At 46.5% G+C, this 17,137-nt stretch overlaps 1 protein-coding gene across 1 annotated transcript; it reads right to left on the minus strand.

Annotated features, from left to right (window-relative positions):
• Positions 1–8,347: 8,347 nt before the first annotated feature.
• LOC146763066 (uncharacterized) lies at positions 8,348–11,918 on the minus strand. Its single transcript, XM_085571332.1, is given in 3 exon segments — positions 8,348–8,991; positions 9,225–10,464; positions 10,466–11,918. Coding segments are annotated over 3 exon segments (2,652 nt in total). The 5' UTR covers positions 11,234–11,918.
• Positions 11,919–17,137: the final 5,219 nt, after the last annotated feature.

Raw genomic sequence — 17,137 nt, forward strand, 5'->3', positions numbered from 1 at the left:
CTAGGAGAAAACTAGATAACAACTTAAAAAGGCAAATGCAATTGGTACAAACAAAACTAGTGATAAAGTCCACAACCTGAGGATTCGGGGTGTTGGTAGCAGTCCGATTGAAATGATAGCTGCTCCTCTTGCAGTGGCTGATGAATTGCAGCTGAAGTGGTGATCTTTAGAAGGGTATAGTTTTCTCTGAAGATCTGGTGGCAGTTGGGCCGGTCTTCCTCTGCACCGGGGTTGCCTCCGAGCTCCGCCGCCGCTGCCTCACCGTGCTCCAGCTGCTTCTCTCGGGAGTCCTGCCGAAGGAGCTGCTTCTCTGGGAAATCCCGCAAAGAGAGAGCTGCTCTGTCTCCCAAAATGTACCCCTTTATAAAATAAAAGAGTGCTTGGCTTCCCCCTCTGGGTGAAGCATCTCACAATGGGATGGTGTTACGTTACCAGCCCTGCGGTGAGTCAGTCAATGGCTCATTAACAAACCATTACCCCTTCGGAGCAAATCATTCTTCTTGGAAGAGATAACAAACCTGCCCAACCTCCAACAGATGGCAAATAGAATACAAGCTTATCTTACAACCCAGGACAACCGGTTTAAACACTTGGTAATACTCAGTCTGGGACAGGACTGAAATACACATTTTAGCACGCGGGTTGCTGACTTCTTGTAACAGCTTACAGACACTGACTTGGAATATGGTAAGGAAAACTTTTAAATATGGGACAAGGGAGCAGTAAGGTACCCCTTGTGTCATGAGACTGACCCAGAGAGACATAGAAGAAATAGACCCCAAAGTATGGGCAGAAGAAAGTAAGTGTGGATATTTAAACATCACTCCAATAAAAATAGAAATGCAAAGAGATACATCCCCTATCCGAGTCAAGCAATACCCAATATTCCCTGAGGGCAGGAGAGGATTAGTCCTAGTGATCAAATGACTACTAGAGCAAGGTATTCTAGAATCATGTATGTCCCCCCATAACACCCCTATACTAGCTGTAAGAAAAGCAGAAGTGAAATACAGGCTAGTTCAGGACTTAAGGGAAGTAAACAAGAAAACTATTACCAGACACCCCGTGGTATCCAACCCCTATACCCCGTTAAGCCAAATTCCAAGAGAGCATGCCTGGTTCACAGTTATAGATTTGAAAGATGCCTTCTGGGCATGCCCGCTAGCAGAGGAATGTCGTGACTGGTTTGCATTTGAGTGGGAAGATCCTGACAGAAGGAGGAAGCATCAGCTAAGATGGACACAGGGGTTTACAGAATCCCCAAACCTCTTTGGGCAAGCACTAGAGGAATTATTGGGGCAGTTCACCCCTGAGGAAAATGTTTGGATCTTACAGTATGTAGACGACTTATTAGTATCTGGAGAAGAGCGAGGCCGGGTCAAAGCCACTAGTGTTCGACTCCTAAATTTCCTAGGAGAAAATGGCCTAAAGGTATCCCAAGAAAAACTACAATTTGTAGAATCTGAGATGATCTACCTAGGTCATATAATTGGAGAAGGATATAAGAAATTAAGTCCTGAAAGAATCTCAGGTATCCTGTCTATCCCAGCTCCCAAGACAAAGAGAGATATAAGGAAGCTACTAGGCTTGTTTGGTTATTGTAAGCTGCGGTTAGATCAATACACCAAAAGTGTGAGGTTCCTTTATTATAAGTTAGTAGACTCTGAGCCTATAAAGTAGACAAAAGAATATGAAGAACAACTACAAAATTTGAAAACGAAACTAACCTCAGCACCTGTTCTAAGCCTGCCTAACCTTAAGAAAGAGTTTAACCTCTTTGTGAGCACAGAAGGAGGAATTGCATATGGGGTATTAACTCAGGAGTGGGGAAGGCATAAAAATCCAAGAGCCTCCCTCTCAAAGCTACTAGACCCAGTAGCCAGAGGATGGCCAACTTGTCTGCAAGCAATTGCAGCAGCAGCCATCCTAATAGAAGAAGCTCAAAAGTTAACCCTGCAAGGAAAAATTAAAGTCCATACCCCCCATGACCTAAAAACAGTACTAGGCCAAAAAGCTCAGCAGTGGTTGACTGATCCTAGAATATTGAGGTATGAAATCATCTTAATGAACACAGGTGACCTAGAGTTAGTCACCTCCAAATGTCTAAACCCTGCACAGTTTCTTGCTGGAGAACCCCTGGCTGATCTAGAACATGATTGTATTGAACTCATAAATCTACAGACCAAAGTGAGAGAGGATTTAGAAGATGTACCCCTACCATATGGGAGCTCTCTTTTTATAGATGGGTCCTCAAGAATAGTAGGAGGGAAAAGAGCGTCAGGGTATGCTGTCATAGATGGGGAAAGCATGAAAGTCGCAGAAAAAGGGAAACTACCCTCAAATTGGTCAGCCCAGTTTTGCGAAGTCTATGCCTTGAAAAGAGGACTAGACCTATTAGAGGGAGACCAAGGAACTATTTACACAGACTCGCAATATCCGTTTGGGATCATCCATACCTTCGGAAAAATTTGGGAAGAGCGGGGCTACCTAAACTCAAAAGGGAAGGATTTGGTGCATGAGAGGCTGATAAAACTAGTATTAGAATCCTTACAAAAGCCCACAGAGATAGCTGTGGTGCACATAAAGGGACATCAGAAAGGACATACCCATGAAGAAGAGGGAAACAGATTATCAGATCAGATAGCTAAAGAAGCAGCCTCAGACACAACAAGCCCAGTAAAAGCTTTTAGAATGGAAGTAGGACTAAGTAGAGATGGAGAAGAGCCAAGGTTCAGTGAGAAAGAACTAAAATGAATAAAAGAACTAAGATTACATCAAGGGGAACAGGGAGAATGGTTAACTCCAGATGGGCATAAATTCCTGAATAAAGCCCTAGCTCGAAGAGTGCTAGTAGAGTTACATGAACTGACATACTGGGAAATCCAAGGTTTGTGTGACCACTTTTTATGGGAAAATTTATGTATTGGAGTATATGATCTGGCAAAAGCAGTCACAAGAGGGTGTGCAATTTGTTTGACAACTGACCAAAAGGTAATGAGAAAAACAGCACATGGGGGAGGAAAACTTGCTTTAAGACCTTTCCAGAACATACAAGTAGATTTCAATGAAATGCCTTCTGTGCAGAGGTACAAGCATTTACTAGTGATCGTAGATCATCTCACTCACTGGGTGGAGGCTTTCCCAACCAAAAAGGAAACCGCTCAAGAAGTTTCAAGAATAATCTTAGAAAATATCATACCTCGATACAGGCTAGTCAATAACATTGACTCGGACTGAGGTCCACATTTTGTTGCTCAAACTTTGCAACAAATAACAAAAGCCCTGGGGATAAGGTGGAGATTGCACACCCCATGGCATCCACAAAGCTCGGGAAGGGTAGAAAGGATGAATAAAACTCTTAAAAATGTCATAACCAAATTAATTGAAGAGACGAAAATGAATTGGCTCAAGTGTTTACCTCTCGCTCTCTTGCGCATCAGAATAAGACCTCGGTTCGACATAGGGATTTCTCCTTATGAAATGATGTTTGGACTCCCTTTTCTAATCACCCCTTTCAGTACTGCAGATTATTTAGAAGGGGAGGCAGCAACTCAAAAATATTTAAAAATCATAGGAAAATCCCTAGAAGGCCTCAGAAAGAAGGGGTATCTTCCCCAGACCTCCCCTCTGGATACCAATGCCCACAACATCAGTCCCGGGGATTGGGTATTAATAAAATCCTGGAACACCACCACTCCACTAACCCCCAAATTTGGAGGACCTTTCCAGGTGGTACTCACCACACACACTGCGGTGTGAACCCAAGAAAAATGCTGGTTCCATATCCCCAGAGTAAAAGGACCAGTGCCACCTCCAGACGCCAGACCAGACCCAACAAGGTCACCCACCTCCTCTTGTGCATAGACAGTAATTAAGGGACCAGAAGACTTAAAATTTACTTTAAAGAAGACTTGCTAGAAGCTGATATACGGTAAGGTGGTAACCGCTTCTGAGTTAAGGTACCATGGTCAAAGTTTAAGTACTTTGTAACTATTTAATAAGAGTAAGTGTCCTTTAGAGGGTCACCTAACCCACCTCCTCTTGTGCATAAACAGTAATTAAAGAACCAAAAGACTTAAAATTAGCTTTAAAGAAGGCTTGCTAGAAGCTGATATACGGAATTAAGAGAATTACCCAAAGAAGCTAACCTTCAAAAGCCAGAGACTGTAAGTTGATGCGGGCTTAAGCCCGATCAAAGAAATAGAGGAGGGATTTGTTATGAACAAAACAGACTTTCTGGGACACTTGGCTCGAACTAAGTACTGACATTGAAATGTTAATTAGCTAATCGCTCCTGGGAATCACCTACACCCCCACCCAAACTAGGACTAGGATGCAAAATAAGCCAGTGGAATCATGGGAGGGGGTTTTGGGGATGAAAAACACCCCAAAATGAAAAAGAGGGGCACAGTGGAGGGGGCTGGATGGGTGTGCTGGTTGGGGAAAAGGGAGCCCCATCCCTAGTCTGTGTTTAACCTGTCACTATAACCTGTAGAGGACCAGATTGGACTGGGCTGTGGGAAGCAGGCACAAGGAATCACACACTCTACCTGGTGTTACCAGGAGGGCAGGAGAGGGATAGCTGCTGCTGGATATCGGCAGCAGGCTCTGCACATCCCCCCACCCTTCGGCTACCAGTGTGCCAGGAGGAAAGGAGAGTGGACGGTCTGCTGATCGGGACTTCAGATACAGACTGGACACCTCTGCACCTCCGGCTACCAGCGTGCCACGGAGACTCCAGGGACAGACTCTGCACACCTTCTCACCCTTCAGCTACCAGAAGAAGCTACAACACCCCCCCTGCCGAGCTGACTTTTTAATAAAGAGCTGAACACTAATAAAGACATAAAACCTGTTTATTTCACCTGCCAAAAGGATTCCGCGTGCTGCCGCACGTCTGGGGCTGAATTGCTGACCGGCGGCAGCGGGACGAATGGGGAACCCATGGATTTTTGGGAAGTTTCCGCAAGGGGCTTTGGGCTGTGGCTCGGGGAGCAGGGGTGACATGTCGGGCCCCCCCGGATTCCTGCTCCCGGGCAGATCGCCCTCATGGGTGGTTTGCATTGCCGTTCCTACACCTAGCTTGAATGTAACTAATAAACATGTGCGCACTGCGCTCCATGTCTCCTGTTCTTCTAATGCTTCGCACAGGGCTTTCTCTACTCTGCCCTAAGCCTTAAAGCTTCTGCCACTGCCTGAGGATTTCGTGTCCTCGGCCAGCATGGCTGTGCATTTCTCCCAAACCTCCGGATGTAATACATCCACGGGACGTTCAATCGCCCCAAGCTCAAGGAGCCTCGCGATAGCAAGAAAAAAGTCCTTGAGTCTGCACTTAATACCCCACTGCTTATGAATCGCACTTACGACCCTCGCAATGGCGTCCATGATGGTCGCTGCTCCAGGGACGTCTCCCCCACCAAGAATCAGTCTCACCGCCCCGGCCACTGCCTCTTGTTCCGGCGATACCTGCTACCCGAGTAAATCTTCCCGGGTTTCGGCACTAGATATGTTGCCTTCTGGGTAAGGCAAGGTGACCTGGTTGCAAGGAACAGCACGGCAGCCCAGCCTCGCCCGGGCTACTCGCGCCACCAACACACACTGACACCAATGTGGTGGATGGTCAAATGGCGTTTATTATCTTATCTCATGGGGTTAAATAGTCTAGGGGGACTTTGCTACATCAAGGGGAGTTGGTAGAGTCTTCTGGGATTAGTAACGAGTAGAAAACTACTGGGTTAGGTGTGGTTACATGTTCTGGGGGTAATAGATAACATGTTGCAGGGTGAGGGGGAAGGGTTTTTGCTTTCCGTCACATCCCAAAATCTTCTGTTCGCCTGTCCCTATCTACTACACAACGATAAATGTCCAGTGCGACGAGCACTCCAACCCTGTTGTAATTTTTCTGAAACCCGAATCAAAGCTTCTTGTTGTTCAGGGGTGCAGACTCGAGGGCTGTTGCCATCACTGACATGGAGCCATGGCAAAAATTGTTGCAGATCATCATTGGTGATTCCTACAATGGTACAAACCCACTGCAGGTCTCCAAAGAGTCTCTGGGCATCATGTAAAGTAGAAATGTTAACATGTAAGGTAAGTTTCTGGGGTCAAATTTGTGCATCTGTGATCAGCCAGCCTAAGTATTTCCAGGGGGCTGATCACTGTATTTTTTCTGGGGACACTGTCAATCCATGCTTTTTAAGTTGTGAAAAGAGCCAATTCAAGTTTGCATTTGCCAACGGCTGTTTGGTGGTAATGAGAATGTCATCCATATAGTGATAAATCATCGCATTGGAGAAATGTCGACGAATTGGTCGCAGGGCCCAGTCAACAAACAGCTGACACATGGTCAAAGAATTGTGCATTCCTCAAGGGACAGAAACCCACTCATATAGTTTTGCTGGTGCTGCTCTGTTGATAGATCGCACGGTGAAGGCGAATCGCTGGGTATCTTGTGGATGAAGAGGAACGGTAAACAAACAGTCCTTTAGATCAATGACAACAATGCTCCACCCTTGTGGAATCATGGTTGGTGCTGGCAGCTCAGGTTGCAAAGCACCCATTGCCTCTATCTGTTCATTCACATTTCGTAAATCATGCACCAATCTCCATTTTCCTGATTTCTTGGGAACAATGAAAATCAGGGTGTTCCATGGACTGACAGAGGGTCGAACGTGTCCAGCTTCAAGTTGGTCTTGTACTAATTGGTCATAAATTTGCAGCCGTTCTTCTGATATTGGCCACTGCTCAATCCACATGGGTGTTTCAGTCAACCAGGTAATTTTGAGGATGGGAGGCTGCTCTGCAGTGGCCATCATGGAAAATGCTGATCGGTGGTGTCGTGGTTTGACAAGGAAAGAGAACTTTTCCGGAAGGAAGAGGTCAATTTGGATGTTGACCAATTGAAGGTGGACACGCCTCTGAGAACACAGAGGGGTTGAAAGCAGAATTCCCAGGGGAATTCACTCTTTTTGGTTCCGGTCAGCGTGTAGTGCAAACCTCCCCTGCCCAGCAACGAGCTGGGCGGGGGAGGGGAAGCCCTATGGACTGACGAAGGTAGGCCCCAAGGGTGGTGGAAAGACTGGAACCAGGCTGGCCCCTGCAGATGGAAGGGTGGAAGAAATCTGGGATGTCTCCATCCCCCCCCCCAGAGTTTCTCTCCCGAGAGGGAGAGAGAAAGAGACACCGGCAGTTCTGTCAGCAATTCCACCGCGAGGAAGGAGGAGCGGGGGGAGCTGCAAGGTGCCCAGTGCGTGGGAGTTGCTGGATGTCCGGGCATCGAGCCATCCTGGGAGTTTGGACTTTTAACCCTTCCTTGAGAAATGAAAGCTTGTGAATTTTTTCCTTCCCCTCCTCAGTTTTAAAGAGAGGAAGAGGGACACCTTGGACCCTGGGATGTTAGAAGGAAGAATTCTAGATGGGAGGGGGACAAGGAGTGGCTTTTGGCTGGACTTTTCCGTGTTAGCCACAACCTGAACCAATCTTCTCCTCTAAGAGAGACTGTGTTTTGGGAGGATGCCAGTGAGTCAAGACACCTGCTTCAGGTGGGAAAAAGACAAAAGTGGAGTGAACGGAGAAAAGGTTAGGGGGTTTGTGGTGGCGCCCCCTGTCCTGGAAAGAAAAGAGAAGAGAAGAAGATCTCTGTTCTTGAGCCCTCGGCCCCAGGGGAAAATGGGGGGAGACTGTGGTCCCAAAATATGAAAAACTGAACTGTTGTTTTCTCCCCTCTTGGCAGGGCATCCTTGAAAGGAAAAATCCTAAAAGCAGTCTGTCCATCCATGCATTGGTGGTGAGAGCACTGTGCATGGAAAGGAGAAGGGTCACCATGTCAAACTTTTTCTCCGGGAGGTGCCATGTGTGACATGGAAACACAGGATGTGACATCTGTGTTTCTTGGGGGGTCTGTGGCACAGGAGAGACTCTGTTCCCTCGATAGACTGAGTATTGATTGTCTGGAGGGTGGAAACCTGATTGGGGTCAGATTGTGTCTCACTGTGGTTTGTTGGAGTTGGGTGGTGGGGGGAGGAATGCTTCGCAAGGTTTTCATTTGATCTTTGTGTGGGTTTTTTTTCCCTTCTTTAGTTTTCTCTTTTCTTTTGTAGTAGTAGCTTAATAAAGTTTTTTTTCCGGTTATTAAGCTTGGGCCTGCTTTGCTCTGTTCTAGATTCCACTTCACAGCATTCAAGGGAGGGATCACATTTTCATGGGGGCACTGGCATTGTGCCAGTGTCAAACCATGACAGGTGGTCAAAACCATCCCAAGCTGGGAGAGCACATCTCTGCCTATCAGTCCTGGAAGCAGTTTGGGTAAAGGCATGACATATACTTGAGTCACGATAACTTGATTGTCTTAAAAAATGATGCTGATGGGGTCTCTGCTTACTGAAGGAATCTTCATTCCACCCACTCCTACAATGTGGGAACTCGGAGCTTGCAAAGACCAGTTGGATGGCCAGTACATCTGATTGATAATTGAGACATCTGCTCCTGTATCAAGCATTGGTTCTAATTGAAAGCAGCGTGAACCACATTGTAGTTGTACTTTCTTGTATGGACGATCTTTCAGGTTAATTGTAAAGAAGACATCATGGCCAGTTGATCCAAAGCCATTGTCTTGTCTTTCAGATGCAGTTGGCTCTTTTGGGCGCTGGCGATGTGGCAGGAAATTTTCAATTGCTACAATTTGGGCAATCTTGCTTCCTTTGGGAATTGTCACAGGTGGTTGTAAGGCATGAACCATTATTTTCACTTGACCGGTGAAGTCTGCATCAATGACGCCGGGAATCACAATCACACCTTGTTTACGTTTGGAAGATCTCCCCAGCAACAAACCTCCAACTAGAGAAGTTGTGCTGTACATTGGACCATATACATTGGTAGGAATTAAGGTTACCTTTGTATCATTCAGAGTGACTTCTATTGCTGTGGCCACATCGATTCCAAGACTTCCCCAGGTGGCAGGTTGATTGTTTAATAGGAAGCCGTTCTTGGAGTCTGTGGGGTCAGGACATCAATTTATTTCTTCATGCGCTGCCTTGACGCGCTGCGCTGGCCGTTTCCCGCTCTGTGACAAGCTTCTGTAGCATGATTGTCAGTGTCGCACCTGTGACACCACACAATCTTTTGGCAGTCTCGCTGGAGATGACCTGTTCCAGCACATTGAAAGCAATTGGTTTTAGATGATCTAAGGTTAGGTTGACTTTTGCTGCAATGGAGAGACTTATTACCATTGCTGCTTGACAAGGCAGCTGCAATCATGTGTCCTTGTTGTTGCATAGCATCTTGGATAGTTGCTGTGAATGCCGCAGCTTGGTTGCTGTATTCTGCACATGTGGCTCTAACAAGCATCTTATCGACGGGACAGCCTTGAGGAAGGGTGGCTAAGATGGTTCTTGTATTTGAGTTAGCATTTTCAAAAGCAAGTGAGCTGAATAAATGATCTTGAACATCTGGTGGCACATCAGGAGCATCTTTCAAGGCAGCTGACAGCCTATCAATGAATTGTTCAAATGGTTTGGTGGCTCCTTGCTTTATGGTCACATAGGATGCTGATTTCTTCTTATCTGGTACCAAAAGCAAAGCTTGATGGGACAGCTTCTGTGACAATTGATGTATTTCAATGGGGCAGGTAAGTTGCACTCTGTTGGTTGCATATGGTCCATGCCCAGTCAGCATATCTGGCTGAATTCCATAAAGAGGATCTACCACCACTGTATGTCTGCTGGCCTCCTCAATTGCCAAACATCTCCATTCCCTTTTAAACATGAGGAACTGCGAAGGTGTCAGGAGCAGGGAGGCAGTATTAGATGAATCAGCGGGACAAAGCACATGTGCTGTAAATATATATTAAATGATGTTCCTTGCTGCTTCTGACCTGATCCCATAAGTTGTGACTGTCTGCTTAGCTGATTGTAGGATTTTCCACTCATGCGGCTCCCACACGGCATTCCCATTAGATACTATGACAGGACAGGCCAAGGAGCTGACAGCCTTCCAGTCACCATCTAAAATAGCGTCCTTTACCACTGAAGCCCATCGCGACTGCAATGGATTTTTTAAAACAGCTGGCAATCCCAACTTCTGCTCAGTGGAGGGTTCCACTGGTTTGACCTGATGATTTGAAAGAGTGGCAAGTTGGGCTATTTTTTGCTGTAATATATTTGGTTTTTGTATCTTATTTTGTGATCGCTTCTTCCTGCGACAATCGACATCAGGGGAGTCTGAGTCATTGGAATCGGAGCCTGGTGGAAGTGGGCAGCGCAGAGCTACTGTCGTGGGGTGGGGGCTGCCTGCGGCAGGGGTCTGCACTGCTGTTGTCTGAGTAGCTGCTTCTGCCATTTCGGAAGCACAGCTGCGTTCAGCCCCCGCAAGCCACGCCGGGGTGTTTGCTGCTGCCGGGTACCGTTGAGCCACACCTCTGCGCACGCGCGCCGCCGCCACCGCCGCCGCCGCTGCATGTGCAGGGGGGGTGAAGGGCCGGCGCTGCCTCGCTCCCGTCTTCGCCCTGGTCTCCGCCTTGATTTCCGCCCCTGTGTTCCGCCTCCTGACTCAGCCCCGTTTCGTCACCAACTCCGCCTGCCTCCTCAGGTGTCACCCCGCCTCCCGAAGGACACGGTGGGGCCACTTCCGGTTTCGCCTCACTCCGCGGGACCGCCGAGCTGTTAACATCCGCTGTGTGCGGGCGAACTTCCGCCGCGAACGCGCTGCCGTTTGCACCCGTGCGTTCCGGTCCGGTCAGCCCGGGGCCACCCCGTCCCGCGCTGCCTGGCTCTGCACCCGCGTCTATACGAGCGACAATTTCCTTAACAGAGGGACTGACTGGAGCCTTCTGCCCTCGCACTGGCCGCATATTATAAACAGTAAAAAATTTTTCAACCCGAGATGGCTTCTGGACCTCTACCTGTTCTGGTGTGGACCGCTCAAATGCCTGAACGGCAGCCTCTGTGGCCTTTTTCTCCGCGGCCATGCTTTGCAACGTATGTAAAACTTTTTTCCAAATGCCTCCGAACTCCAGTACCATTTTCTTGTCCTTTCCGCCCTCCACCACGGCGTCCCAAAGCAACTGCCCCAGTTCTTGCCATTTGGTTTCACTAAAAATCAGCAAAGGCTTTTGCAACTTGCTTTTGTTCCTTGCCCACAAAACCAGCTGCTCTAAATCAGCCTCTTTCACTTTTTCAGCTCTCTTTGAGAGAATATGCAAAAGGAGCCACAATGAGACTTGCATATCCCCATTCATTGTTTTGACCCTCTCTGTTTGCGGCTTACCTCAACCACCTCCGTGGGGCGCTCCTGTCACTTTTATTCAGCGTGGCAGCACCCCCACTTCCAGTTGCTGGCTCCGGTCATGTCCACACTCGCCGTTCGGGCCTCTTGTGAACACTGGAGTCTCCTCTTTTCTCCGTGCTCCAGCGGGTTCCTGCCGCCAAACAGCGATGCAGAAATCCTTCTTCCTCCCGTCGTGAACGGCATGATTTGGAGTCTGGAGTCTTCCCCGCTGTGAGAAACTGCATTGACTTGTTTGTTCATCAAAAGTATGAAATTAGGATAGAAGGGGGGGAAGTCGGGACATGGAATTTGCAGGCTTGACTGGTAACCACAAACAAAGATTGTGAAAGATTTTGCAGGACTGGCTGGAACTGATAACCGCAGTGGAAACCCATTGTTGCTGAAAACTGATAAACCCCAGTGGAAAGAGACACACCACCCCACTTGTGAAATCCATTGTTTTTGGGACTGATAACCACGGTGGAACGAGACTCATCACCCCCACTTATGCAAGATGAAAAGGGACTGAAGAGAAGGAAAGGTTGTCAGCTTTTGGCGGAGCCAGGCTCCCAGCTGAACCCAGCGCTGTTTTGCTTGCTATCGCTTGCTGTAATTAATAAAATTATTAATTGATCTTAACAGGCTGAATCAAATTATTCCCCTCAACTTATAACAAATTTGGTGCCATGACTGGGATCGGAACACCCGGAGAGGAGGTCTCCTAAGGAGGCGCCCCACTGCCTTTGCTTTAACAGTGGCCTTACGGGGACACTCCTCCCCGGACTCCGACCGACGAACCTAAAATCCGATAGCAAGCAAGGAACTGCCGGCTACCCCCTTAATCTTTGTGCACGAAGCCCCAGGTGAAGACACCGGATGGTGTAAGTATTTTCCGAAGGACCGGGTGTCCAGAGGAGGCGTGTTCTGGGAGAATGGGACCGCCTGGTCGGGGGTCGGGGATCCTGGAGTGTGACGAGTGTGGTGTATGAGAGGGGAGCCGGCAGCTCGGACTCCCCAAGCAAGTGCGGACCTCATAGTAGTGCGGTTCCCATATCCGGCGACGGACTGGGCCACGAATTGAGGGAAGCAAGTGTGTGTGTGAGAGAAGGTACTCCAGAAGATGGGTCAGAGGAAAAGCAAGCCTGCTGAACCCATGGGTGGGGGAATCCCTGTAAAACTTCCCCATATTTCAGAGGATAGTCCATTAGGCTTAATGATTAAATATTGGAATGCCTTTCCTTCTAGGAAGGGAAAAGATAAAGTGAAAATGGCTCATTACTGCATGGAAGTTTGGGGGGGGGGAACAAATAAGAGGGGATCAGTTATATTGGCCAGTATTTGGGTCTTCTGAGGATTGGATCTGTCAGGCCCTAAATATTTACGTTAATTCAAAAGAACCCTTTAATCTAGAAGAAAGTGAATATGCAGCCCTCTGGATAAGAGGAGAGACAAGGGCAAAATTATTTGCTCTCAATACCGAGAGGAAGAAAAAGAGGTCAAAAGAAATTGAATTACCTCCTGGCATTCCCCCTCCATACATACCGCCACCACCCCCACCTCTTCCATTGCCACCTCCACCGCCACAGCTTTTAGACCCCCCCCTCCCGGAACCTTCGCTAATCAACCACCCGGGTCCCTCGGCACCCACCCAAGAATTATCGGAGGATGAGGGACCGGAAGGTGAAAGGTTGGAGGAAAATATCCCTGAGGGTTCTCGGCGAGTAACCCGAAGCCAGACCCGACAAAAGGGAAAGCAAGAATTGGGTATATTTCCCCTTAGAGAGCATGGAATGGGAATGGTGCCTAACCTGAATGCTGCGCAACAAGGACAGCCTGCCCAGATTCTGGGAATAGGATATATATCCGTTCCATTAAACTCAGGGGATGTTAGGGAATTTAAAAAGGAAATGGGACATTTGTTAGAAGATCCTTTAGGGGTGGCAGAACGGTTGGATCAATTTTTGGGACCTAATATTTATACTTGGGAGGAGATGCAATCCATGTTAGGGATTTCGTTTTCTGCAGAAGAAAGAAAAATGATTAGAGAAATGGGCATGAGAATCTGGGATGATGAACATCAACAGGGACCATTAGCAGATATTAAATGGCCCCTACATAATCCCCAGTGAAATAATCAAGACCCATTACACCGTACCCATATGGGCGATTTGCGAAATATAATAATACAGGGAATAAGGAAGGCTGTCCCTCGTGGACAGAATGTACAAAAGGCATTCAAGGAACAACAAAAGAAGGATGAAGATCCAACCGAGTGGTTGGAGAGGCTGAGAAAAGCCTTTCAGTTATATTCAGGGGTGGACCCTAACACTCCTGAAGGAGAGACACTGTTGAAAGTTCATTTTGTGGTAAATTTGTGGGTGGATATTCGAAAGAAGTTGGAAAAGTTAGAAGGGTGGCAAGCAAGGGGGCTGGATGAGTTACTGCGGGAGGCTCAGAAGGTTTATGTTAGGAGGGAGGATGAGAACTACAAGAAGCAGTCTAAGATTATGTTAGCAGCTGTAAGGGAAGGACAGAGGCAATCTCCCCAAAGAAGGGGTGGTGGTCACCCAGCAGGTTTGAGGGGAGCTGGTCGACAGGTGCATGAAGGAAGACAAGGTGGAGGAGATAGGATTGTTTGTTTTTACTGTGGGAAAAAGGGACATATGAAACGGGAATGTCGACAAAGGATGGCTGATGAAAAGCAGTTTAAGGAAGATTAGGGGTGTCAGGGGCTCCATCTGCTGGGGACAAGAGAAAGAACAGAGCCCCTGGTAAAATTAAAAATAGGCCCCCAGCAGCAAGAATATGAGTTCCTTGTGGACTCAGGGGCGGAAAGATCGACCGTCCAGACCCTTCCCCAAGGGTGTAAGATTTCATCTGAAATAATACAGGTGATTGGAGCCAAAGGGGAACCCTTTGGAGTACCTATAATCAAGGATGTACTCTTAGAAAGTAACTCCAAATTAGGAATTGGGTCATTTTTATTAGTACCAGAAGCAGATTATAATTTACTGGAAAGGGATTTGATGATTGAATTGGGGATAGGGATAGAGATTAGTAAGGGAGAACTGACAGTAAAATTGTGTCCTCTCCGGGCTGAGGATGAGAAAAAGATTAATCCAGAGGTTTGGTATACCCCTGATAGTGTAGGAAAATTGAATATTGAACCCTTTGAAGTAACTATTAGGAACCCAGAGATACCTGTCAGAATTAGGCAGTATCCTATATCTAAGGAGGGGAGGCAAGGACTAAAACCAGAAATAGAAAGGCTTTTAGAAAAGGGACTTTTAGAACCATGTATGTCCCCTTTTAATACCCCCATTTTACCAGTAAAGAAACCCAATGGTAGTTATAGGTTAGTACATGATTTACGGGAAATTAACAAAAGAACCATTGAAAGGTTCCCCATGGTAGCTAACCCACATACCCTTTTAAGTCAACTTGGCCCAGAAAACCAGTGGTATAGTGTAATAGATCTCAAAGATGCCTTCTGGGCTTGTCCCCTTAAGGAAACTTCTAGAGATTATTTTGCCTTTGAATGGGAGGATCCAGATACACATAGAAAACAACAATTGAGGTGGACAGTCCTTCCCCAGGGATTTACAGAATCCCCAAATCTGTTTGGACAAGCTTTGGAACAAGTACTGGAAGGTTATTCTTTAGGGGAAGGGATGGTGTTACTACAATATGTGGATGATTTATTAATTGCAGGGAAAGAGGAAAAAAAGGTAAGGGAAGAAAGTATAAAACTCCTAAATTATTTAAGCGTTAAGGGACTTAAAGTCTCTAAGTCAAAATTGCAATTTGTAGAAGAAGAGGTCAAATATCTCGGGCACTGGTTAACAAGGGGAACCAAGAAATTGGACACTGATAGAATCCAAGGAATACTTTCCCTACAGGCCCCACAGAACAAAAGACAAGTCCGACAGTTACTGGGACTCTTCGGGTATTGCCGACAATGGATCAAAAATTTTAGTGGAAAAGTCAAATTTTTATATGAAAAATTAACTAATGATGGGTTATTGAAATGGAGCACCAATGATGAAGATCAATTAGAAGCATTAAAAACTGAACTAGTCAATGCTCCAGTCCTTAGCATTCCAGATTTAAAGAGATCATTTTACTTATTTATTAGTGCAAATGAGGGAGTAGCATATGGTGTATTAGCTCAGGATTGGGCTGGGAAAAAGAAACCAGTAGCATACCTCTCCAAACTCCTGGATCCCGTTAGCTGGGGGTGGCCCACATGCTTACAGGCTATAGTGGCTGCTGCCCTCCTGGTAGAGGAAGCTGGGAAGATAACCTTTGGAAGTGAGCTAAAAGTCTTATCTCCCCATAACATTCATGGACTTTTGCAACAGAAGGCTGATAAATGGATAATGGATGCCAGACTTCTAAGGTATGAAGGCATCCTAGTCTCTTATCCTAAGTTAAGTATAGAAACAACGAGCCTGCAAAACCCGCCCCAGTTTTTATATGGAGAACCAATTACAGAACTAACACATGATTGCCTTCAACAAATAGAGGAACAAACAAAAATAAGGCCGGATCTTGAGGAAGAAGAGCTAGAGGAAGGGACTCGATTGTATGTAGATGGGTCCTCTCGAGTTCTGGAAGGTAAAAGGAAATCCGGGTATGCTATAATAGATGGGAAAACATTTAAGACAGCAGAATCGGGTCCCCTTAGCCCCAGCTGGTCAGCCCAAGCATGCGAATTATATGCGGTGCTTAGGGCTCTAAAATTATTGGAAGGAAAAAGTGTGACTATTTTCACTGATTCTAAATATGCCTATGGAGTAGTTCATACTTTTGGAAAAATCTGGGAAGAAAGGGGACTTATTAACTCACAGGGAAAGGGGCTGGTACATAAAGAATTGATTTGGCAGGTGTTACAAGCTTTGAGAGGGCCAGAGAAAATAGCCATTGTCCATGTAAAAGGACATCAAGCAGGGATTGGAAATTCGATACGAGGAAACAATTTGGCGGACCAGGAAGCAAAACGAGCGGCCCTGATGAATTTAAAGCCATGGACAGGGCTTGTCACAAGGAGAGAGGATTGCTCCACTTGTGGAGCTGACTTAGAAGATCCACCGTGTTGGGTTTGCTGGAAATACTATGGGATAGACTCAATAAAATGTGCCTGTGATACCCCTCGAAAGAAACATTGCTGGTTTCATGGACCTATTGATTACATACTAGCCTTCACTGTGCAAGAAAAGGAGAAATTAGGCCAGATGGGGATAAGAGAAAAAGAGGAAGGCAAATGGGTATTGCCCGATGGGCGGGAAGTACTCCCAAAAGGGATGGCAATGAGGGTCCTACAAGCAATCCATGAGAAAACCCATTGGGGTACACAAGCCTTGGCTGATCAATTTGCTATAAAATATATGTGTATAGGAGTCTATAACCTTGCAAAACAGGTAACTCAACAGTGTTTAACTTGTCAAAAAGTGAATAAACAACAACTGAGAGAAAGACCAATGGGCGGCAGGGAGCTAGCACAAAGACCCTTCTCACACATACAAGTAGATTTTACAGAATTACCAAAGGCGGGGAGGTATAAATATTTATTGGTACTGGTAGACCATTTGACCCATTATGTGGAAGCCTATCCTACTGCCCGAGCCACCTCAAATACCGTAGTAAAAGTGTTACTAGAACAAATTATTCCCCGATATGGATTAATTGAATATTTAGACTCAGATAGGGGACCTCATTTCACTTCTAAAATCGCAAAAGATGTTTTAACGGCCTTAGGAACCCAGTGGAAATATCACACTCCTTGGCATCCACAGAGCTCGGGGAGAGTGGAAAGGATGAACGGGGAAATAAAAAAACAACTGACGAAGTTGATGATAGAAACCAAGATGTCATG

Source organism: Lonchura striata, chromosome W (assembly GCF_050655825.1).
Source record: "Lonchura striata isolate lonStrDom1 chromosome W, ASM5065582v1, whole genome shotgun sequence".
In the NCBI taxonomy this organism is placed as follows: domain Eukaryota; kingdom Metazoa; phylum Chordata; class Aves; order Passeriformes; family Estrildidae; genus Lonchura; species Lonchura striata.